General features: G+C 39.2%; 1 protein-coding gene across 4 annotated transcripts in view; it reads right to left on the minus strand.

Annotated features, from left to right (window-relative positions):
* Nucleotides 1-26,446, minus strand: part of mid2 (midline 2) — a 151,101-nt gene that overhangs the window by 21,546 nt on the left and 103,109 nt on the right. For all 4 annotated transcript variants that reach the window (XM_005467574.3, XM_005467576.3, XM_005467575.2 and 1 more), the window contains 4 exons: nt 18,863-18,970; nt 13,095-13,243; nt 11,866-11,993; nt 10,378-10,521 (listed from right to left, as the gene is read on the minus strand). In XM_005467574.3, the coding sequence (XP_005467631.1) occupies nt 10,378-10,521; nt 11,866-11,993; nt 13,095-13,243; nt 18,863-18,970 (529 nt within the window). The remainder of the gene's footprint in view (nt 1-10,377; nt 10,522-11,865; nt 11,994-13,094; nt 13,244-18,862; nt 18,971-26,446) is intronic.

The raw sequence follows: 26,446 nt of genomic DNA on the forward strand, positions 1-26,446 counted from the left end.
AGCTAAAGAGTTGATCGCCCACAATGGGGTGCTCCTTTGGCTTTACTCTTGCGTGAAATAACAGGATTGATTTTACACATTAAAATCACTGTTATCGCACAATTACCTGACCTACCACTCTCGTGGTGATCAAGGTATGTTTCCTGATTTCAAAGATGAAATACGCAACTTTGAACACAAGGTGAGATTTATGCAGCTGCTGTGGAGGATTTTAGGGGAGGACTGCTGATTTATGCAAAATGGATATTGCAAAACATGCCAAGTTTGGAGCTGCTGTGCTTACGCTTCATGCATGAACGTTGCGTGACATGTTATATTGTGTACCTTTTCCAAAGGCTGTCACACAGGACATGTGGAAAAAACAGAAACCCAAAAACTGATCACTCTTTCATGGTTTCGTGAACAACACGAGTGTATTAATAACGCCGATAGCTAAACTGAAATGAATGAACTGACAGCATGAATAATAAAACCAAGATGTGCCAACTGGAGACTATACAGAGATTCTATTTTATGGGCAAACATTTTAGAGGCAGTTTATACAAAGAACTGTGAAATTACGAACACATCCAAAAAAACAACAACAAAAACCCCCAAAAGCCATTGCCAAAACCAACAAAGCATCTTGTTTAGTAGAACCACAGCTGAGCCTAACATTTGTAGAGTTGAAAGTAGAATAACAGCCCTTTTCATTGTCTCATCCTTCCTCCCACAGCAGAATTACAAGGAAATAAAAAACCCGGAAAGGGAGAGAGTTCTCTGGGCCATGCTTACCTTGTCCCATCTGGTGAGGATGCATTGTGAATTATTGAGTAAGATGGAAACAGCATGCATAAGTAATGGGTGAGAGTCTGCTTGTAAATATAAATACTTCACAGGACGCAAATAAGGCCTTTAAAAGTGAGGTGCCTTTAAGAATGAATGAGGGGAGAGGACTCTTAAGGCTGGAGTTGGAGTGGAGGCTACATTTTTTAGCTTTTCTAAGACAAAGAAAGCACAAGCGACACATCTTCCTTTAATATGAGAGAACCTAATTTACACCTTTACACCAGGTACATGATCTATTTTACATGCAAATGCGTTTTATTTCATCCTAGATTTGCAAATATGCATGCACTGTTAACAATGAAATCCTATTGCTGTTTCACTCGGAAAAAAAAAGAAAATCAAGACTGTTGTTCTGCTGTGACAGCTGTCCCTTGTTGTCATAAAATTTATGCCACCCACCTGTCGTTTTGGCTGCATCCTGCAGAAATTAGGTAGACTACAGTGTTACGTGGGCTTTCAGAAAGAGATACATGGGAAAGATGAGAGAGAAGGACTTCATGCTGCTTTTCATTTTTAAAGCTTTTGATCTCTATAGCACCTCTCCATTTTTGCTAAATAAAATTAGGTCAGTGCACAGCAATATGCTATTGCTACTTTTGCCAATGAAAGGAGCTTCTTGACACTAGCTTTGGAAAGCACCGTGGCTACAAAGTATGGTGGCGGTGTATGTGAATGCGCCATTTGGGAAAGAGAAAGCGAGGGAATACAGAGAGGAAGTAGATCAGCTTGCGTCGTGCATCCAGACATCAAGAGCTTGTGTATGTATATGTACAGTATGTCTGTGCATCTGTTTGTGTCGCCGTTTTCTCGGAAGCAGGCAGACGAGAAGGGAAGCGCAACATGAAATATCTGGGGAACGCAAGAGGGTTTGTCTTTGATGATGCAATATAGAGTTAATGGTGACAGCGTGTGTCTCACTGTGTCCTTGCATGGGTATGTCTTAGTCCTCTGTTCATTTCTTATAAAACAGCCCTACACGTGTGTGTGTGTGCTCACCTTACATTACTTGTACAGGTTAATATTGTCTGACTGGCCTTCAGCAGTGACTGAAATCTCATCGCCATTTACTCCAACAACCAATATCGCTTCTAAGATTGATCTGGTATGGATCAATCTCAGAACTGTTCCCTATTGAGATGCACAAAGCGCAATTTTTCCCCCCCTGCACCTTGGGTTTCCCTTGCGCCCACTGTGAATCTGCTTCTCACCTGTGATAATCATTTTAATATTTCACCACAGGCCAATGTTTACGAGCACACATGAATAACAGGTGGCGGAGGGAGACAGCAGGCAGACATTGCTAGCGCGATTACCAGGCAGGCCTCCCAGAAACACAGTACAAACCGGCGACAGAAACGGGGAAAGTGGCTGATGTCATGCGGAGATGGAAGCAGAGGGGAAGAAGGAAATTACTACTCCTAAACAAAGCGGATGCCGCATTTCTTTTTAGGCAAGTGTAATTGTGGTTGCTATTATTCATGTGAGGTTTCTTCGTATTGCAAAGAAAGTGTATTAGGAAATACAGCTATTTGTTTTTGTACCGATAATTAGTTATTAATACCACTCCCCTGTACACACAGATGATAGAGCCAAGGTGTAAAAGGCTTTGCATAAAGACTAGAAACAACTAGGCTGGCTCTATCCAAAGGTACCAACTACCTATTTTCTAAAAAGACACATATTTATGTACACTATTAAAAAGTGAAGCAGCATTATGTGGAATATAAGGACCACACCCCAACAAGTCGCGGCAGATGGCCGCCTCTCCATGAGCCTGGTTCTGCCGGAGGTTTCTTCCTGTTAAAAGGGAATTTTTCTTTCCCACTGTCGCCAAAGTGCTCATAGGGGGTCATACGATTGTTGGGTTTTTCTCTGTATGTATTATTGTAGGGTCTAATATAAAGCGCCTTGAGGCGACTGTTGTTGTGATTTGGCGCTATATAAGTAAAACTGAATTGAATTATACTAATTGTATATCTGTAAAAAGATCATTTATGGCAAATCTATTATGATCTTTTATGCTGTTTTACCCATGTTCTGTAGCCCTGAACTTTTCCTGACACTGCCCAAGCTGTACATGAGAACAGGTAATTAACTGTTTTTACGTGCGTCTGTGAGAATAAAGCAAGTAACTGTTCTGTGATTTCACAGCATGCCAACGAGTGTTGCGTGTTCTGCCTCTGGCATGCACGGCGTCACTTGAAGCATTAAGAGTTGCTGATGGGTGCTATATGTGAGAACAGGCAACGGCAATGTCCTGACTTGATTCTCTCAATATTTTCCAAGGTGTTATGACATTAGAAGGTTGTAGTATATAATGAAAAAGGATCAAATAAAATAGTGTACAACTAAGTGTGTTTAAGAGCCTCAACAGAAATACACAGAGAAGCCTCAAAATGATAACGCAGACTTTCACAGTCAAATCTGGTTGAAAATCAAGATGGAAAAACAAATATTTATGAGGAAGTAAATGTGTAACTGGATAATCCATGATGCCAGTTGGCAGATGGCAGCCGCATTCGTCAACAGCACTAGACACAACAACTTTCAGAGGGCCACAGGTAGCAGCCACACACAAGATGTCTTTACTTACAGTCGTTTTTGGCTTTTGGACACCGCTTACATTTCTCCATGGTATTTGGTTTCACTTGCTGATTCTATTTTCTGCCGCTTTGCTTGGATGATCCTGCAAAGGCAGGGTTCACAAGGCACCACAACCCCACTTCTCCTCCTCATGGGAAGGCCAAGTCTGAAGATGTGGCCAGGCGAGAAAAAGGAGAGAGACAGGATGGCACTCAAGTGGGAGCATTTAGCCACTTGGAAAGTTTGAGAAAAATACTATGGTAAAAACTCAAGTGGCAAACCGGGCTAAATGGATTTCTCCATTTCTCAGTTTCTCCTACGAATCTCTAAGGACTCTGTGGCAGCACACTGCTGAATATCTGAGTCACTCAGTCTATCATAGCTGAAATGGATCCTGATGTTTCAAATGGCTAGGGCACTTGAGTTGCATGGTTAGATGGAGAAATGTCAGGCCACATAGAGGAGAAGAGACAAGAGGAGATGAAAAGATTAGAGAGGCACAGGTGTTTGTGTGTGTGTATTTGTGTGCGTACGTGCTTGAATGTGCACGATTATGTACATTAATCACATCCTTCTCATATCAGTAAGTGGTTTTCACCTCCCCTATGTACCCATTATCCACTCTGATTTTCACCAGTCCATCCGTTTGTTTTCTCCTTGGCAGTGGCCTTTCTGTCACTTCATTTACGGCGTGATAGCCATTCGGTTATAGTGCTGATTAGAAAACAAAAGCTAGATGGTGACAAATGCATAAAATCCCATTTAGGAATATTATGTTTGTGTCATTCTAAGGTATAATATAACATTTCTGCATTTAAATGTCAAAAAACTGATTAGAGGAATACTGCTCACTTGAATACTAACATGTTTTAAATAACATTCAAACTCCCCCAAAATCCACATTTATATTTAATGTAATGGTGCCTCAAATTTTAGTCATTTGCTTTTAGCATTATAACAAGTCAGTCACAGAGCTAATGATTAGAAACTATGTAGAAAATAAAACAAAAAGCATAATTTCTGCCTGTGTCCCAATATGTAGATTTTTACTGGCAATAGTGTCATAATCTAACGCTGCATCATTTTACTGCTACGCTGTCTTTTGCTATAAAGAAATTTGAATATTGAATATGTGCATTTAAATTTTCCAATAATTTTATCAAAGAAAAGACCGTTTAATTTTCTGTAACGTATAAAAACCTGAAAGGGACGACAGTCTGTTTGACTTTAAAGGATTCAAAAAGAAGAACAAGAAGACCTCTGCTCTGGTTCCTAAATGAGAGAAGTGACCCAGAAGTAGCTGTGTGGTGACCAAATGAAACAAATACTAAGAAAAGTAGCTTCATTGCTTCCTTTATTACTTCCTTTAGCAGAGGATGCACTGGATCATTGTTAATGGAAGGAGAGGAAATGATGCACTGTTCATGAACACACGTATCAAAACTGACAAAGTGGTGCAGATCAGCTAAATGTTAAAAGTAAGTATGTGTTCTATTGCATAACATAACCTACTGATATACTTAGAGTTCTAAAAAAAATCCTTTTAAATGCACTGGTGAACTATAATAATAATGATGATAATAATAATAATAATAATAATAATAACTTTATTTATAAAGCGCTTTCAACCAAATTGCTGTACAACTATTTGAAACTAAAAAGATAATTATATAAAAGCGATACATAGAAATACAAGTAAAAAACACAATACAAGTTAAAAACAGTAAGAATTTAAAAACTAAAAGCCACAGAATTAAGACATGTAGGATAGGGTGAACAAATGTGTCTTCAACTTAGTTTTAAAAACCTCTCTGCGACTTGGAACCCATTTATTGACTATATAAAAACGCATTTTCCAGATGTGTGACATACATTTTTTGTTTTGTTTTTCTTTACTTGAGCCTCGGGTGGGGCGGGAAGGGGAGGTTTCTTTTGTTTTGTTCTTGGTTTTTTTTTGTTTTTTTGTTGTTGTTTGTTTTTGTTGTTGTTTGTTTTTGTTTTATTTTGTTTTTCTTTCTTCTTTTTTTTTTTTGGTGTATAATCGCAATATTTTCAATATGTATTGTGATCATGATTTGTGAAAAGAAAAAAAAAATAATAATTTAATAATGTATCTGTTGAAAAAAGATTAAAGACAAAATAAATCTTTAAAAAAAAAAAAAAAAAAAAAAAAAACCTCCACAGAGCATGCCTGCCTAATATCTTGAGGGATGTTGTTCCACAGAAACGGGGCACGAAAAGAAAAAGCACGCTCTCCAATCGTCTTTTTTCTGGCACTAGGAACCTTTAGAAGGCCAGAGTCCTGAGATCGTAGAGCACGGGATGGAACATAAAGGTGTAAAAGGTCGGAGAGGTATGAAGGTGCCGATCCGTTTAAAGCCTTGTAGGTGAACAGCAGGACCTTAAAATCTGCTCGAACCTGACAAGGTAGCCAATGAAGAGATCTCAGTACAGGGGTAATGTGCTCAAATTTCCCAGTTCTTGTTAAAATGCGAGTAGCTGCATTTTGCACCATCTGTAAACCTCTAAAACTTTTCTTTGGTAGCCCAGAAAGAAGAGCATTACAATAATCAATTCGTGAAGACACAAATGCATGGACAAGAACCTCTGCAGTGTCGCTTGACAAAACTTGTCTGATTCTGGCTAACTGTGACTGTATTGCTGCTGTAATAAAATCTACTGCTTGTCAAAGAGTCGTACGAAGTCTTGCATGTTCTTGCATGAAGAACGTAGATTCAGGCTATGCACGCTCTTAAGATAATGAGCTTGATCAAAATGTGTTTAATTTTCTTTAAAATTCAGTTTGCATTGGTAACGTCCATTGCTGTATTACTGGGATTGTGATGGATGGATGAAGGGAATTTTATTTGGGTCCTTTCCAAGGAGCTGGAAAGGAGTTACGCTCCTCAGCAGGAAAATACATTTTATTCCTTTATTGGCTAAGCAGGTCAAATTAGTGTGATTGCAGGGTGATCTCCTAATAGTGTGCTACTTACAAAGATGCAGCCAGTTCATTTTGATAATAACTACCATTCTGCCAAGAGCAGCGCAACTTAGCGGCTCAAAAACCAGCAGTCCTGATGAGGAAGCATGTAATCTGCTAACCTAAATAATACAGTCTAAGCACGGGTCTTAAGTATGTGTTTCTCACTGATAATGGCACGGCAATTCAGATTAATGAGAGGAGGCAAAAGGAGAATCAATAGGTTTTTGATACAGGGGATAATTCTTCTGATAGAAATTGATGTTGCCTGTTTGTGGTGCTGCAGGTTGAGAGTCAGCTGGAGATGTGAGTTGTTATAAAGTAATTCAGTGTATAGACCTGAAATCTGTGTGTAACAGCTGACCTGTGTGACGTGTAGAAGAAGACCAAATATTATCTGTCATCAGATCCAGAGCCCTCCATTTGTTAATGAATATAGTGTTAAAGTACCATATACAGAAATGTATGCATTGCTTTTTTTTGGTACCATTATTATTCAGGAGCAGAATTATTTAGGGCTTGGCTCTAAACATTCAGGGTGAGGACCGGCTGTAAAAGTCCCGCCTTTGTAATGAATGAATCTTCTCAACATTGCAGGTTCAACATGGCGCACATTTGGCGTGACATTGTTACTGCAAGTGCGGCCCGTTTCTCTGTGCACCACATTTGAAATCCTCACCAATTCTCCTACACACCTGTCATTGAGCCTTTACTTGATCTCATGATGTTTTTAGATGAGGTCAAGAAAAAGCGGCCAGGAAAAGGCAGCAATATTTCAGATTATAATACTAGAATTAAGAACCTGCTGAGTCAGCTATGTGAAGGTGATAGTGGACTGTAATTTGCTCTGAAAACTAAGCATTTGCTCTTATAAACTGCAGTATGATCTCTGTTCTATTATGAAACACCTCTAGTAATTGCAATTCATATCTAACGGGAAAAGCACTGAAAGCAAAACACTTTCATCATGGTCGTGTTTAGCTAGATTAAATCTGTTTGATTTTTGCCGACTTTGATCTGCTAGCAGAATAAATGTTTGGGAAATATCACGAGTACATTGTACTGTTACAGCCCTGAAATAAAAATGTAGTACTCATATAGGGATTGGGGTATTGAGGATTGATGGGGAAGGTTAAAACTGTGAAGCTATGATCCTCAGTTTTTGTGTCTGCTGAGTTTTCACACTACTTAAACAAATATGTGATACTTAAACCTATCTCAGGCATCCCCTTGTGTTACAGTATGCACTGTATGCCCTATTTTATAATGAGTACTCTTGATAACTCAGCTCCATCTCTCTAAAAATACAAGCATGGAAAACAACAAAGACAAAAAATCCAGGTTATCCAACACAGCTGGTATAAAATATTGAACATATCAACATAAGACTAAGTAATGCTGAAATTATTGCAGTGCTTTGTTTCTTGAACCTGAAGAGAGGTCAGTGAAAATGGTGTGCTTAGTGCTTCTGTGTACAGTGGCTTGCAAAAGTATTCGGCCCCCTTGAACTTTTCCACATTTTCTCACATTACAGCCACAAACATGAATCAATTTTATTGGAATTCCACGTGAAAGACCAATACAAAGCTGTGTACATGTGAGAAGTGGAACGAAAATCATACATGATTCCAAACATTTTTTACAAATAAATAACTGCAAAGTGGGGTGTGCGTAATTATTCAGCCCCCTGAGTCAATACTTTGTAGAACCACCTTCTGCTGCAATTACAGCTGCCAGTCTTTTAGGGTATGTCTCTACCAGCTTTGCACATCTAGAGACTGAAATCCTTGCCCATTCTTCTTTGCAGAACAGCTCCAGCTCAGTCAGATTAGATGGACAGCGTTTGTGAACAGCAGTTTTCAGATTTTGCCACAGATTCTCGATTGGATTTAGATCTGGACTTTGACTGGGCCATTCTAACACATGGATATGTTTTGTTTTAAACCATTCCATTGTTGCCCTGGCTTTATGTTTAGGGCCGTTGTCCTGCTGGAAGGTGAACCTCCGCCCCAGTCTCAAGTCTTTTGCAGACTCCAAGAGGTTTTCTTCCAAGATTGCCCTGTATTTGGCTCCATCCATCTTCCCATCAACTCTGACCAGCTTCCCTGTCCCTGCTGAAGAGAAGCACCCCCAGAGCATGATGCTGCCACCACCATATTTGACAGTGGGGATGGTGTGTTCAGAGTGATGTGCAGTGTTAGTTTTCCGCCACACATAGCGTTTTGCATTTTGGCCAAAAAGTTCCATTTTGGTCTCATCTGACCAGAGCACCTTCTTCCACATGTTTGCTGTGTCCCCCACATGGCTTGTGGCAAACTGCAAACGGGACTTCTTATGGTTTTCTGTTAACAATGGCTTTCTTCTTGCCACTCTTCCATAAAGGCCAACTTTGTGCAGTGCACGACTAATAGTTGTCCTATGGACAGATTCCCCCACCTGAGCTGTAGATCTCTGCAGCTCGTCCAGAGTCATCATGGGCCTCTTGGCTGCATTTCTGATCAGCGCTCTCCTTGTTCGGCCTGTGAGTTTAGGTGGACGGCCTTGTCTTGGTAGGTTTACAGTTGTGCCATAGTCCTTCCATTTCTGAATGATGGCTTGAACAGTGCTCCGTGGGATGTTCAAGGCTTGGGAAATCTTTTTGTAGCCTAAGCCTGCTTTAAATTTCTCAATAACTTTATCCCTGACCTGTCTGGTGTCTAAATCCAATCGAAAATGTGGCAAGATCTGACAACTGCTGTTCACAAACGCTGTCCATCTAATCTGACTGAGCTGGAGCTGTTTTGCAAAGAAGAATGGGCAAGGATTTCAGTCTCTAGATGTGCAAAGCTGGTAGAGACATACCCTAAAAGACTGGCAGCTGTAATTGCAGCAAAAGGTGGTTCTACAAAGTATTGACTCAGGGGGCTGAATAATTATGCACACCCCACTTTTCAGTTATTTATTTGTAAAAAATGTTTGGAATCATGTATGATTTTCGTTCCACTTCTCACGTGTACACCACTTTGTATTGGTCTTTCATGTGGAATTTCAATAAAATTGATTCATGTTTGTGGCTGTAATGTGACAAAATGTGGGAAAGTTCAAGGGGGCCGAATACTTTTGCAAGCCACTGTAGGTAGACGTACATTTTATATATATTTTATGATAAAAACTAGAAGATTCTTATAACACCACAACAGCAGCAGGGTCACACAATTCCAGGCTACAAACACGGGCTGTAATTGAGGATGCAACTAAATGGAGAAGAAATTAGAGCTGGTGGCTAGGCAACAGGAAAAGGAAGGAAGTGCAACAGAATGAACAGCCTGAGCAGAAGCAGTCCGTGAAAATATTGTGCAGAGTCAGTGGTCCATAGAACTGCAGTCGAAGAGAAGTTGTCAAAGTCAAGTGAAGTGCATCATGCACGGTGCATGAAAAGAAACGCATAAACAACGGGAGGGCTATGTGACAGCCAGTGGCACCAGATTCATTTCAGATGTGGGGGACTAGAAAAAAGTCAGAAGCCAATAAAATTGATTTAAAACTATTGCAGCATGTCAGCTGTCCCCTCTCATCCGAAAAATGGTTGGGGGAGAAAGTAAGTGTGGATGGTTCTATGTGAGAGAATGCAAAATTCATGGGACTCCTAACATTTTGCTCAGTTTCAATTAGCATCCATTCATCCATAATCTCCACTTATCCAATTCAGAGTGGTTGGAAGGCAGGGTAGACCCCGAACATGTCACTAATCTGTCACAGAGCTAACACATAGAGACAGACAACCAATTTAGAATCATCAAATAATCTAACCCCGTGTCTTTGTTCTGTGGGAGGAAGCTGCAGTATCCAGAGGGAGCCCACAGAGACACGAGGAGAACACTGAAACCTGCAACATGGTGGATTCGAACCTAGGACCTTGTTACTGTGAGGCAGCAGCATGTCCAGTGAGTTTGCTCTGCCTTGTTCTTTACTCTTTCTCTCTATCGAGTGTGTGTGTTACTCACTGATGAAGTTTGTTTGGCCCGTGTAGATCGTGTACTGCAGCTCATAGGAGGTGACGCTGAACTCGTCCTCAGACGTCCAGTGAACAGTGATGGTGTCGTGGGAGGCGGTGCACAGCTCGTCTCTTATAGATGGAGGGTTGGGAGCTACGTGTGGAGGAAGCAAGAACACGGTCAAATAAAATAAATGTTAGAAAGCGTCATCATCAGCGTCATTTTGTCATAGTTCTCAGAAATATAATACGTCTCAACAGCTGCATAAAATTTTTACTACTTGAATTTGACATGAAGTGGATAAGAGGTGATTGTCTTTCTAAAGGGGAGTTTTGTGTGTTCGTAAGGCCTTTCAGACATTCCTTTTCATTTATCTGAGGGCGTATGAATGTGTTGGCTTTGTGTCAGAATGAAAACCCCGGTCACTTTTGTAAAGATCGCGATCACACCCTTTCTTGGTCTGACCTATTAATATTTAGGCAGCACATTCAATGTGGAAAAGTCTGAATGGCATGGAGCCATATAGCAAACAAACGAATACAACTTCTGAACAGGTGTGAGCCTGTGTTTTGTTTTGGCCAATGAAGACTTTAATTAAAGAGAGGGTGTCGACATCCAAAAACTGATGACATATGAGATCAGGGTTCACAAAGAGCAAAGTACAAGATAACAATGTATGAGGAGATAGAGCAGAGTTAGAAAAGCTTCCTTTGTGCCTTTTTGTCCAACACAATCTTAGATAACTTATACTTTGTAACTGTCATAGACAGCATGCGCATTTGTTGAGTTAATCTGGCGCTCCTTAAGGCCAGATGACTTTTCTGTCTGAAAGGGAGGCAGCTGAGGTGCCACGAAAAGCAATAAAGTCAACAGAGGTTGAAGTTTTGAAAGAACCATAAAATAACATTACTCTCCTCCCTCAGGAAAAGATAGGTTTGTGTATTTTGGTTTCAGTTGCTGTCCAAATTTGAAAATTGAAATCTGAGGATAACTCGCGTATGTGAATTACAGAATGTCAAACAGGACAAACGTGTGTTTTTATCCTGTCTTCCTCCCCTCACCCCTAACCAGTCACGCCAGATCGCTCCCCCTACCTGAGCCTGGCTCTGCAGGAGCTTTCTTCCTGTTAAAAGGGAGTTTTTCCTTCCTACTTTCACCAAAGCACTTGCTTATAGGGGGGGTCATGTGATTGTTGGGGTTTTCTCTGTTTTCTTTGTATTGTATTTCTTTGTAGGGTCTTTACCTTACAATGTAAAGTACCTTGAGGTGACTGCTGTTTTGATTTGGCAATATATAAATAAAATTGAATTGAATAAGTCAGCAAAGTTGTGTTTTCCATGCCTGAAAAGGGCTTGAAAATGTGACAAGGCTCTTAACTTATAGAGAACAGTTTTGTTCTTCGAAACAGTGAATCAAAAAAACAAAAGCAAAAAAACAATACAGCAGCAGGACTACTGTTAACATATCTACTGCAGATTTGACAGGATGTGAATTTACCTGTTAGGTAATCTAGTCCTTCCAGAATCTTCTTCTCTCGGGAGAAGTCAAGAGCAAAGTTGTCAAACGCCTCGTTCAAGTTGACATCCGGGATGAGCACCTGCGAGGAAGCCGTCGCCATTGCAACCCTTTTGAGTTGTCAGGACACGGGGGCGAGCAAAGTAAATGTCAGCAGAAGGGTAGAGAAGGAGGGATGAGAGGTCCGATGAGGTGACGAGGAAAAGAGGGATGGAGCAGGAAAAGATGGGAGGTGATGAAGAGATGGAAAAATAAGAGCAGAGAAGTGAGGTGAGATGACAAGAGGAGAGAGGTGGTAGACATTATTAGTGACACGAAAAACGGCGAGAGAGGGGAAAAAATTTAAAAGAATACAAACATGAAATTCATGGTCTCAGAATAAATGTCTACATCCAATCCAACTCGAATTCTCTGCCTTAGTGTTGTCAAAACACAGTCACACCAGACGTGCACTGACACACTTACTCCACAGTCTCTACAGCTTTGTGGAAACTTGTGCCTACTTCTGCTTTGAGCATCAGTGAGCTGTCTGTGGCAGGAGCCAGGCAGAACCACAGTGCTGGCAGGGTTACACAGCAGTGCAGAGTGGAGGACAGATCAGCACTAGTCCTTAAGTCTTCAGTTCCTCAGTAAAGAGAAACCAGTCAGTCAATAAAGTGCACGGCCAGGTGGTTGAAAGAAAAGTGGAGCCGAGGCCAAATAAAAGATAGTGTGCTAGCCGTGGCTTTTGCAAAGGTCTTTGTGAAAGAGACAGAGCAAAATATCTACAGGAGGAGGAGGAGGAGGAAGGAGCGAGGGTATTACAGAAGTGCGAGGGTTGAAAGGAAAACTGCAGAGCTGGCCCTTAAATGATAGATGATTTTCAACAGAGGCCTGACATTGATCGCACGAGCCAAAGACTTTTGATAAAATGCTGATTTCACCATCAGCCCCTTCAAGTGGATTTCACAGAGGTAAAAATCGAAAACTCATTGTAGGGCAGAGGTTTTGATTTAAAGAGTCAAAGACTTATTGCCAAATACTCTGACAACTATCATGCAGCCTGCTACAAGATGACACAACTCCACACGGAAAAAGCGAGACAAAACCCCAGTCAGGATGACTTGTCGAAAGCCTCCCACTTGTCTGGACTATTAATAGCTATAATGAAGTGAAATTAGTATATTGTTGCAACAGGCAGGTGGTCTAAGTCGGTGCGCTGTTCCACCTACCTTTCGGCGACATTTCTGGCAGTCTGAAGGAAGCGGGCGTGGTCGTTCTCCTTCAAGCTCTGCTCAGCCTGTGTGATCAGGGCACTGGAGCGCTCCAAACACTGGCGACAATTTGCAATCTGTTGAGCCAACTTGCGCAGTTTCATCACCTGGAACAAACAAGGCACACGTTGCCACGTTACGACACACGCGGTTCGTATTCATTTGCACACTGTGAGCCTTGAAGGAATACATCGCCCTTCTCGATAACTCGACTTTTACATTTTTAATTTAGCAAAGAGAACGCAGACGACATTGCCAGCACCTGGTCTAGTAAAAGATTCACAAATGCCACCGCGACATTCTTTACTATGCGGGAATCTTGACACGTACTCTATGTCTCTAATCCCCATCTCCAAAACTTAGACAAAAGTAGTTCACTGGTGTTATTGATCTTCTATGTTCATCTTCTGGGACTGAAAATAACTTTCTATTTGCTCAGGGCAACTTGTGTGCCTTCCACTGCAAAAATTCAGGAAAAAAGGATCTCAAAACTCCCTCTACATCCCAAAAAAAAAGAAAAAAAAGAGCCCTCCTCTGCACTCCAATAATTTCAATTTGATGGATTTTTTTAATTCATTTTGACAGTAACTAAAAAAAGCCAATTGTGCTTTGCTTCCCACACTGGCACACATTATTGACACAAAGACAGCACTCTCTCAGATGATTTTTGCTAGGTGAACTTGCCATATTGCAGAGTTAACTGAAGTTTTAGTACTAAAGAAAAACAGACGCAGATATTCAAACACATACGACCGAGCGTGATCAAATATTATGTCGACAGAAGAATCTGAACGTGCAGAAGCAATTAGCAGATGACATTAGAGTTTATGATTAAGGATGTTTTTCTACTCACAAAAAACAATAAAACTATAGAGTCCACACAGAAACGCAGTCATAGACACAGTTATAAAAGGAGAAAAAGAAGCAGAGGGCCTGAGTTTAAGTGAGTCCATTGGATCTTTATGCTCACATTGACCTTAATATCATGTTGCACAATCAAAGGGCATATAGTTGTAGGTCACTGGATGAGGGGCACTAGTCTGTACATACAGATCCATGTTTAAAAACTGTGAAACGAGGCCTGACAGGAAATGGATGAGACACTACTGTCTGTAAAAGTAACAGTTATTTCCCTCTTACCTAACCAAACAAAAAAGACATCGAGCTCGTCTTTTGAGCACCTTGTAAGCGCATCTACTGTGCATTCACGTGGTGCGCATGATTCAGATGTAGCAGCGCAGACAAACAGGAAACTGCTGATTTTGGACCACATAATAATTTGCTTCATTTTCATCACAAAGCATCATGCTGTGCGAATCAAGTCAGGTCACGTTGTCAGGTCAGGATTCAGACACAAGCACGGTTTGTAAAGTCCTTTTCACTGTAATTTGTTAGTGCGTGTGCTTTAATGTCATTTCCCACCGAGCAAAAGGAAAGCCACGATGAGCAAATTTGAAATTAAAGTAATCTGTTTATCTTTATTGCTGCTCATATCCTGATCCTGGAAATGAACTTAGTTTGATGTAAAAAAAACCCAAAACGAAACAAAGGATCTTTGTGAGCGCTGAGACTGCCAGCAAGAGGCAACTGTAGAATTCAATACCTGCTTTAGCGTGGAGTGCTTCCAGCAGTTAAATTAAATAAATCATCTGTGAATCTAAAAGCAAAGGACGAAGTTAAGTCTCTTAATGCACTGAACGCATCATAATTTCGGTAAAGGCTAATTTGAATCTCTAACACTAAACAAAACTAAAAAGTTCACATGGTTAAAAGGTCACAATCAAAAGTTTTCAAGGAATCTAATGTCCACTTTCCTTCCCGCTGCTGGAAAAGCTGCTGCTGCTTTAGAAGTCTCGTTAAGCTGGAGTCTTAATGGAGTTTTCAACTGACATCTCAGCTGCACTAAGTCTGCCATAATCTCGTGTCACTAAAAAATGACATTTGAGCAGGTTGTTGACTGCAAAGAGAGGAGAAGCGAGAGGAGGTTTAAAGGATGAATTATTATTTGGCAACATAGGCTGCAAACAACAATTTTAGAGATGATTACTTCTCTCCTGCAAAATAATGGACAATATGGCACAGTCCGTGCCATATTGTCACGGTCTGTGACAATGTGTGTTGGTGTGTGTGTCTCTTACTTTGTGCGAAGCTTACAGTTCGTGATTTAAAGCTGAAATTGAACCTTCTAATATAATTTAAATACTCATGAGGTGATACTACAATATTTAAAGTTGTTTTTTATCCTTTTACTGAGTCATAAAACAAAAACAAAACTTTTTCAGAGGCTGAATTTTCTTAAAGTACGATCATAGATTTGAAAAAAAGCAATGTGTTATTAATGGCTTATAAACATAATACGTTTTCTCTCACTCCAGTTGATTGAAAAACATATTTTTGTAGCTAACATTTAGCAGTGACATAATGGTTAAATGACTAAATAGTCTTCTGTAGGTATTTTTGCAGCTACATGTATAACCCCCTGGTGGGCCATTAAAACAAATGCATCAGTCTTTCATACTGTTTATCAATGAAAGTACATGAAACCAGGATACGACTGCATACGAAAAGACAGAATCTCAACAACAGATAAATCCAGCCGATGCTGAGGGAATATGTTATCTGTAAATCATGGTAGCATGCAGTGCAATTTTACAAGTAATGACTTGCCATCAGTCACTAGATTTTGGATGTGGATCCTTAAAGTTTTACAGCCTTGATTTGCTTTTAAAGAAATAGAATAAACAAAAGTACAGCACTGAAAACACGCCAAAGCCAAAGGCTTTGTATGGCCGACCATCCATCCTGACCTGGCTCTGAGAGACAAATGTTATATTTGCACATTCACAAGAGGCACTTGTCACATAAACACAGAGACAGGTTGTTTAAGTGGTGCCAACAACAGTAATGCTGTTGTTTTTATGATGAGTCCCTACCAGGCATAAGCTTTTAAAATGAAATTCAAATGACCTATGAGATTGTTAAAAAAAAAGCTAGTATGTAACACTAAAAGAGTTTTGCATTGTTAATCCTTGGAGTTTGAACAGTTTTCAAGAAAAGGGAACAGAAAAGCGGCAGAATAGATGCTTGGAAGACAGGAAGTCATATGACAAACACACACAAACAGAAACCCGGCCGTGGGAATAGTCTGTTTTTTGTTGTTGTTTTTTATTATGTGCGTGTGTGTGAGCTGGGAGAGATTAAGTATGACTGCTGAGTCTCCTCTGCAAGATAGAGACCTCATTATTAAGAAGTAAGGGAGAGAATGGGAGCACCTTGCTCACCATGATCAAGCCTGTATAATCCGGTTATTCTGTTGCAGAGTCACCTCTGAACACTTTCCTTTATGAGACTGTCCTCAACAGGAAGCCATCTCAGTACTTTGCTCATAAAATGTATAATATGAGCTGTGTTTTTGTAGCAATGTTGCTGTGTAAAATATCAATATTCATCTTATCCTTTGCTCTCTTCTACACATTTGAATTAGTCAAGGCGCATTTGATTCATCTTCCCTGACCTTTCACAGTGATGCATACGGGCTTCCTACATTTGACCGCTGTACCTTCAGCTGGAGAGCCTTTTACAGGCACAGACTCTCAGGAGAACAAACCTTGCTCTTTGTCTGCAATCATTGTCGACACACTCCTCTGTCTCACACACGCACAAACCTATTTTAGTCTTTGTGTTAACTGTTGGGAAATTTCTCTATGAAGCTCCTCTGCCACCTTGGATCCTTCACAAGCACTTAAAATTTCACCTCTGGAAGGGTTATTCATGGTCAGAGGTGGGACAACCACCCATATACACATGGGCATGAATACACACACACACGCACACAGAGCCAAATGTGTATCTGTCTGTGCAGTTGTGGACTTTCTAAAATAGCAGCAGGAGGTTCAAAACAGTCTTTCCTGCCATTTTAAATTCTTTCCTCACACATTCATGTTGACTGCCTAAATATGAGAGAGGCTGTTATCGCTCTTTTTTTATCCTCCATGTTTTTCATTTCTCGTAAAGCCTGCATGTGGTGTATATTTGGGTAAACAAGCAGACAACCACACAAGTAGCCTTACAAATATATTCTGTCCGCGCTGTTTTCATATTCATTCGCTTGTGCAAAGCGATGCTGGGTCGGGCTTTTTGCCTGCTTCAGATGGCAAGGCGACACAAGTGTTTGAAATATGAACTGCTGAAAACTGAATGATACGATGTAATATGAATTCACCGAAGTCATCGTCTCTCCCTTCTAAGTGCCAGTAATCACTGTTTTTGTTTATGCACGCTGAATAAAAGTGCGCGTAATCTTGGACTGATTCAGTTAATGACACACACAGAAGATCGTCCATCTATGACTCGTTTTGGCTGTAGGGTACATTTAGAGATACGCTAATACACCGCCTGGGGTTCCTTAACAACTCCCAGCAACATCATTTACAGCAAAAGATTTTGTTTTGTTTTTTTAAGGAACATATACATTCTGCCTGCCTCAGCAGACATTCAATTAATTAACTATAGATCTTATCTCAGGAGTTTAAACAATATTCAGTTTTACACTCAACAGTAACTAAAAATACAACATCTGGATGATAATCTTGCTCTGACTGATTAAATCTATTGGGACCTATTGTGGTCATTTACATTTTTTCAATTCTTGGACTCTGCAAGCATGGCTGTGCATGATTCACAGTTCAAAATAATCCATATTTATCTTATCCTATCTTATACTAGGCCTTGGTGCAGCCCCTCAGTTCATCGAGTGTCTCCCTTTAGCGTCACAATCCCTTTAAACTCTTCTGATTCCTTGTGACTGTGTGCAGTGAACTTGCAGTCTCGTTAACTCTGAAGTGAAGAGGTTAGCTTATCAAATACATTTTTGAAAACCAGAAATCTGTTGCTGTCTACATATACTGAAATTCATATTAACTACTTACACTCATAGTCCAGTCAGAACCTCATAGATGTAAAACTTACATTGAAAAATTCCTCTACATAAGTAAATATTGTAGTTCTTTCAGGACAGTAGTTTAACTGCAAAATGGGATAGATGCTCAGGAATCTTGTTATTATATATAACCAGATTACAGACACTTGGCAAACAGTCGAGTCAAGTTCCCTATCGTAAAGAGACACATCCCAGGATGAGTTGCGCTCATCTGCACAGACTTGTTACAATATCTTGGCAACCTCTCTGAATTTCTAAATTAGACAGCAATTATTTGCAAACCTTGACCAATCTGAGAGTAACTGCAGTCAGTCTAAGTTGGGCTGTGAGTGTTTGGAGACAGGTTGCCTTTCATGAGGTGACCTGGGCAATTGCTTTGTGATGAAACGTGGTCGCCGAGAGATTGAAAGTATTGCACGCTCATCGGCTGGTAACTGCAACTATTTGCATTCAGGAAAAAAAAAATCCAATAGTTGATTATGTTCATCTGGATTTAGCGTTTTCAGTGGGAGAAACGTTTCGTCACTTATCCAAGTGACTTCCTTCCTTCATGACTTCTTCAGATAAGTGAAGAAGTCATTTGGATGAGTGACCTTTTATTTATTTTTTATTAACCATAGTAGGATCCCTTTAAGTTAATAAAATGCCAATACTGTTGTCTGCTAGCTTTGTTTTTTTTGCGTCTTAAAGGTAAAAACAAATCAGTCAGTGCCACCTTTGTGATTGTACCTGAACTTGAATATTTTAGACTGCACTTAAAAAAATTCAGTTGAATATAATACTTTACCTTGGATTCTTTGATCTTCACGGCGATGACCTGTTTTCTCTGGCGAATGATCTCCACCAGCTCATCGCACTCCTCTACCAGCTTAGCTTCATGCATGGCTGTGTTCACCTGAAGAGAAGCGAACAAACAACTTAAGAAACCCTCACAGCCTCACTTTAAAGCCAAACTGTATATCCACTGACTTGCTCAGGTTCAATGTATCTTATATTTTGCTTTTGGTTTCTGATATCAAAAATGTGTCTGCACATTTTTTTTCTTCCTTGTTCACATGCTCTCTTTGGGAACTTTGTAACACTTTCGGAGTGGCAGCAAGGATCATTTGCATCATCGCATACAGAGCACGCCCTATAGTTTTCCATTTCATTAAGAATTCTGCACACCAGGAAAAGTGCCTTAAGCAACATGTGCACCTGGATTAAAAATAACATGTGAAGAACAAAACAAGGAAAAGTGATTTCCAACTCATCAGCTGTCACTGGGAAGATCATAAATCAATATATTAGATGCACGAATCCAAGGTTAAACAAAACAATTCATAAATACACATAAATATGGCAAACTAATTGGTCAGCCAATTAGGGGGCATTGCAGGTAGTGAGAAACCGACATCTTAATGTAGACTGTAGATGGAATTTATTATTCATTTGCCAAAAATGTTCTTCTCCTTGCTGGAGGAAAAGTCCATCTCTCCTAATAAAAAGGGTAACTGTGCAGTTGGATTTGAAACACTGTTTTATACTTGCATGCAGCATGAATTTATTACAAAAACGGTGCATTAAATGATTAGAGTTACACTATTTAAAAAAACATGTTTATTTAACTCAGAAAAAGCCAAGCTGGATTATTTGAAAACTCAAAGGCACCCAGAAATGGTCTGTGGAGACAATAATTAATTCACTCATAGAAAATGCTCACACCAAGCCAATTTAATAGATTCTGTGATTATTTCAGGACCAAAGTCACCAAGGCAACTCTTCATCAGTTCACCATTTCACGCCAGCACTAAATGAACATCCATCTTCAAATTTGTGTGTGTGGGTGGGTGAGGTTTTTTTTGGAGACACTAAGGGTGTTTGCTGAATTTCAACAATGAACCACTATTAAGCGGTTTGCTCATTATGAAATATGCATACAATTACTGCAAAAGCTTTAGAACCACTTAGGGCAGGGTTTTAGATCATAAAAAAAGATACTCCAACTTCACTGTTGAACCAAAGAAGAGAACAGAAAATCTAAATGGGAATTTGTCCAGTGAGTGGGTTGTGATTTCTGATTCATTGTTTAGGGCTGGGCATAGCACATCAAGAAAGCACAGCAAGAAACCTTACCTGCTTCATCTGCTCTAATATTGTTTCTATAATTTATTATATTTCATGGTACAGTAACATAAAGATGCACAAAGCTCATATCTATTATCTAAGATAATATTGTAACAGAGATGTAATTTACACCTGTGCAGAGATTTACTGTAAGTGCAACCTCTACACCTCGATGAGTGATTTTGTCTGTAGGAGTCACTTCAAACCATTACAGAAATTACAAATATACTCCAGAATAAAAAGAAATAAGACCAAACCAGCAGGGTGACAGTGGGAATTTTTCACCCAAACTGGCAACTTCAGAGTTATTGAGAAAATTCACACAAGAGGCTAAAAATTTCACTTCAAATAAGACGTTTTCAGAGGCCACAAACATTCACAGAGAACAGTGTTCCTTGAGCTGCTTCGCTAGCTGCTGCAGCGTTTGTTGTCACAGAAAGCTACAGGTGAGTGTTACCTGCAGGGAAGGGACTGTGGCAAGAGCACTTTTGTTCTTGGCTGGCAACCATAACACTAGTACTGCACAAGGAGATGCACTGCGAGGAGACCTCTTTTACTGTGGCACACACAATCTTACAGAGGTGCAATGATGACATTTAAATCAAAGATCACAGCAGTGATAACAAAATACAGCAGAGCAGAATTTACAAAGATAAATGCTCATTTGGGATAAAGCAGATTTAAATGAGTGCATTTTTTTTTTATTTTTTACATACAAATAAAAAAATTAAAATGACTTTAATCAGCTTGATTAATAAGTGTTTTCTTTATGTTATTAAAAATATAGAGAAGGACATAGATTGCACATTATGATCTCTTATCACTGATCGACTGATATGATCAAAGGAATTTGTTGGACTGTATGTTTCTAAACTGTTCAATAACAGAAAATAATCCATATATATACTTAGAGATGTCAACAGTACCAACGCCTACAGTACCTTTTCACACCAAATTGTGAGAAAGCAACATTACTTTTTTAGGTAATTTTTTTAGTACTGTAGATGGTATAGACATGATATGTATCGAGCAATGTAAAAAAAATACTGTTGGATTAGATACTTGGTTGTAGTGTCAGTGATACCAACAGTGCCGTCTTTGCCTTGTCCAGCTTTCTCACTTCACACAGCACAGCTGCAGACTGACAGACACATAGGCCCTCCCTTCACAAAGAGCTGAACACATCAACAGTAGCACAAAAATCTAAGCAAAGTATCTTAAAGCAGTGTTTCCCAACCACAACGTGCTGTGAGAAATGACCAGGTGTGCCGTGGAAGATTGTCTGGTTCCACCTGATTAGCGATCTGCGTGATCAGAACAATTACATTCTCTTTCACTAGAGGGCAGTGCAACTACCTGCTCTAATTAAATGGGTTGCCAACTGCCAGTAAAACAGAAGATGATGAAGAAGAAATTACATAAAGAAATTACATTTGGTGGAGTGTGTTGTGACTTTTCTAATGTGAAATATGTGCCGTGGCTGAGGGTTGGGAAGCGCTGACCACCCAATCTTTATGAAGAACTTTGAGAGGTCAGTAAAGGTTCTGATTCAATAACACTTAAGTATTAAAGAGTTTCCCTCAATGTTAACCTGGCTGGAGCACATGTTAGCCTTAACATGAGTAGGGGGACAGCCAGTTAGCTGTAACTGTTTATCTACTATCACTCACCCCAATTAGCTAGTTCTCAAATTATTATTAAGACTATAAAAACATTATTACTATTGATAAAGATTAAGATGATTAATTTATTGTTAGAAGTAGTTGCTCAAAAGTTTCCTCAAATATTTCAAGGGCACATTGCACACAATGCTGAGATGTGTCAAGTTTTTGGCTAACGTCTCTTTTCGAATTCCCTTTTTATTGCAAAAATATTCATTTATATCCGTCAAACTATGTCCTATTTGTCATTTCTAGTAAATTTTGTACTAAAAATGTCAAATCTGTTATGTGTAGATGCAGAATTGGTTTATCCCTTGAGTTGGGTGCACACAGAGAAGATTTTTCCTGGAGGACTATTGCTCAAAACCACATTGAAAAAAAAATGACTATAAACTACAAACTATAAAGAAATGCAAGGTGGTTTAAGACTTTTGCACAGTACTGGATCCTCTTAAGGATGGCTTTGAGGCAAAGTAGGCCCTCACATGGAGAGCAAATCACAGGGGGACACAAACACAAAACACACAGTTCTGCAAAAAGCCATTTTATGACTGCAGCTTCGTAATTAAGCAGGATGAATGCAGCTATCCTGGGTCACTGTGAATTACGACTGGGCTACTTAGCAGCGTAGTTATGGAAAAATGTTCCCTCCTCGTTCCCCCTTCTCTCCGTCTCTCCCTCTCTTTTAACCTCACTCAAATTAGGCATTATTAGAAACCTCTGCAGGTACACTAAAAGCACTGGGCCAACTTCAAGTTAAGGTCTGTTATTGGAAGAATAACCACATATACCAAGTGTTGAGAAACCTATCACCTGCTCCTGCTCTTAAAATATTTGTGAAAATGAGTCAGGGTGCTAAAATTCAATAAAAATATCTCAATTTCAAATTCCTTAAAAATGTTTGGTTGATGTTAATTATGTTTAACACATGTTCTAATTTACTTTATTTATTCCGTCTTTGGGAAATTACTAAACTCTCCAACATCGGATAAATAAAAGTATTTGATTACAGTATATTAGGCAAACTAAATGGAATTATGGTTTATTATAAGGATTATTACTTTAGTCAATAGTAATATAATAATGATGATAATATAGAATATCCTCCTCATTAATGCAGCTATGACTTATCTGCATCCTTTTCAGTGCTTTCTACTAATTATTAAAAGTATATCTGACAAGCATGTTTGTATATGCTATTATAATGACATTATTTTAGCAAAGGCAAATGCAGATATCAGCTGAGTAGTCTCTTAGTCTCTCTAATAAGCTACCACAGTTCTCATCAAGTTGACATCCTATAGCCTGTACTGAAACACAACAAATAAACACCATATCTAGCTGATCTACTGCTGGTAATCTTCCTCAGATAAATCAAGACATCCAGCACAGAACTGTGCTGAGAAATGGAGAGTAAGATGGAAGAAAACAAATACAGTCCCAACAGTATGGGATGTTGAAATCCACTGTCCCACATTATTACAAAATGTTCTGGATTGTCCCCTTTCCTGACATATCACCGATCTATGTATAGGCGTAGTCCCAATGAGAGGTTCATTTATTTATTTATTATTTTAGATGTAGCTGATTCAAAGTAATTCTTGAAGCAAGTATTGCTACTCAGCAACCATCTGGTAGTTATTTCGAATTAACAAGACTAACCCCCCAAAAGAAAAGATAAGCGATACTTTAATGGGACATAATGCATGTATAAAATCACCAGGGAAATCTGATTAAAGTTAGCTTAAAGTTTGTCGACTTTATTTCTACTACACATGCAAAAGGTTTCAGTATGTTACAACTTCATTCAGAGCTCAGTTCATCCCGACAGAACAAAGTCAATGTCATTCACTACATGGATAGAGTAAAACAAGAAAAACAGGAAGTATCTACATCTCTACTGTGACTGGGAGCACTTTCTGTTACAGCTTGGCCACAACGTTATAATAGTGGGGTTTTAGTGTGAAAGCAAATATAATGTGGAAATAATTACAACTTTATTACAAAGTAACATCCAAATAATAACCAAGTAATATCTTGTATGAACAATGGATCTAGCAGAGTGGTACTAACTTTAAATTTGTGTAATTGGGTAATAACAAGACCAAACGGGGATAATAATGACAATATAAACATATGCCTGTAAAGCAGAACCAGTTATTAATCATACAGTAATATATAGGGTAACCATATGATGACCAGCTAGAACTAAAATGGTAACATTAGTGCTGGAATTAATCCAACCTTATGGCACCATTATTCTTCTTTGCTTCAAGGTTATCATGTAAACATATTTAATTCTGAGGTGTATTGCTTGGAAACATATGGCAGTTTCTATGCAATAACCAGGACTCAAGCAGGCTGAATGAAAGATGTCTGGTCATTTAGGTAATAACTAAGAATTATTTTTCAAACGTCAAAGGCAACAATTAAGTGATGACTTGAAGATTATTAATAGTGCGGGTTTACAGAAGGTGCAAACCACTGGTTACACTCAAAAACAAAAAGACTTTGCCTGATAAAAACAAAAACAAAGATATTTTTTTACAAACTACCCATAAACAGTTTTGAAATGTGAAGTCGAAACACATATCCAACTCTCCTTTTCTAAAAACTGGTACTAAGCAGAGAGACAGTATTTTAGGTGTTGTCAATCATCAGGAGGTGAGCTAAACTCAAAACGAGTCTTTGCTTGTTAAATTCCCCCAATTCTGAGATTCAGCATTGCAATTTCTCACTGTGCTGTCATTTTAAGAAAATCCATTGACTGCAGACAAATGAGATGAATTGTGTGTGTGAGTTTTAATGATGCTGCATTGCTCATTCAATCTTGAAAATGCTATTTGCTTTTGTCACAGAAAATCTCACAGCTGAATCATCATAATAACATCACAAACACAGCAGCGAATGCAGCTAAATTACCCGCCCACCTTGACATTACAAAATCCCAACTTGTTTTCTTAAACTGCAAATCTTTACAAATGCATACTGTGTTAACAAGCACTGCTCACGCCCACACCGATGTATTTTAAATTCTAGTTAACAAGCAAAGGTTTCACCGCATATCAACTGTGGCAGGAGTGGTAAATGATTTACAAAATGTCTAACAGACCTTGTAGATTTCAGATTGATATACATCAAGAAAAGAATTAGTCTTTGATCCGAGAAAATTGTTGAAACAGGTATATACAAATCCTGTTGTGCTGTACATTAGTCTTAAGCCACCCCTCATTCCTTTATATTTTGCTAGGAAAATGGGTGCACTGATTTACTGAAACATACCAAAACATACATATTATATAAGAAAAAACAATTACAGCAAGCTAGAAAGTCAATACTTAGTACGACCACCTTTGTTCTTCAACACAGCCTGAAATCTCTTAAGCAAACTTTCTTATAATTTCTTTAAATAGTCTTCAGGAATAGTTATCCAGGCTTCCTGAAGTGCATTCCAGTGCATTCCAATGCTGAAAAATGAAACTGAATTCATCACTGCATAGGACCTTATATCCTGGTCTTGTGTAATTTGGAATTCCTTATCCTTTGTTCCCCGTTTTCCTTCCTTATGAAAGGCTTCTTGACAGCCACCCTTCTTCTGAGACCATTTCACTCTCACTTGGTGTTTGCTCTATCTGCGGTAGAGTATCACTTCCTGTTCCCGTTACAACACATAGACCTTCGCACCCTTGGAAAACCCATAGCTAGCCAGGCCCCTGTAGCTGGTGCACTTGAAGGTAGCGTTAGTTCTTCCCCTGGCAGACTGTTCCGAGCACCCGGGAACACAGGATGGCTGGCTTAAATTGCTGGCTGTCTCAATGGTGTCCAAAAAATGGCTTTGCTTTATAGATAATTGGGAAACCTTTTGGGGGAAACCTGTTCTTGTTAGGAGAGACTGCATCTATCCCAATTTGGATCGAGCAGCTCTCACTTCTTCAAATTTGGCCAAATTTAATAACCCCCCCCCCCCCAAAATCTGACTATCCAGAGTTGGGATCAGGAAGCAGAGTTGCAGACTTACACGCCTCCTCTCTGTAGCTTCTCTCCTCCTGCTATATCCCTAAAACCCCATCCCCTTAGAGACTGTGTCAAAACAAAAAAACAAACCAAAAATCAGCAAAAAATTATTTAAACACAAAAAAATCACAAAGAGAGAACAATACTGTATCCACGACTGCACCAAAGAGTAAAACAGCGAAATGTGGATTATTAAACATTAGGTCTCTCTTTTCTAGTCCCCTGTTAGTACATGAATTAATCTCCCACTACAGTTTGTTAATCAACCAAAGACCAAGACATTTGAAAACATGATGCTTAGCCTTGTCCACCATAGCTTGAAAAACTCAAGGAAAGTTTCATTTGCTGTTATCTATCGTCCACCTGTCTGTTTTTTGTCTGAATTCTGAGACTTTTTATGTGATTTAGTTCTCAGCTCAGATAAAATAATTATTGTGGGTGATGTTATCCATGTAGATACTAAAAATGACAGCCTCAGCACGGCATTCAATCTATAATTGGACTAATTAGAGGAAATGACATCACACTAATTTAGAACATCTTCATTTAGCCTTGAAATCCAGTTTACCGCTCTATAAAAAGCCCTCCAT

This window comes from Oreochromis niloticus, linkage group LG2 (genome assembly GCF_001858045.2).
Source record: "Oreochromis niloticus isolate F11D_XX linkage group LG2, O_niloticus_UMD_NMBU, whole genome shotgun sequence".
NCBI classification, from domain to species: Eukaryota; Metazoa; Chordata; class Actinopteri; order Cichliformes; family Cichlidae; genus Oreochromis; species Oreochromis niloticus.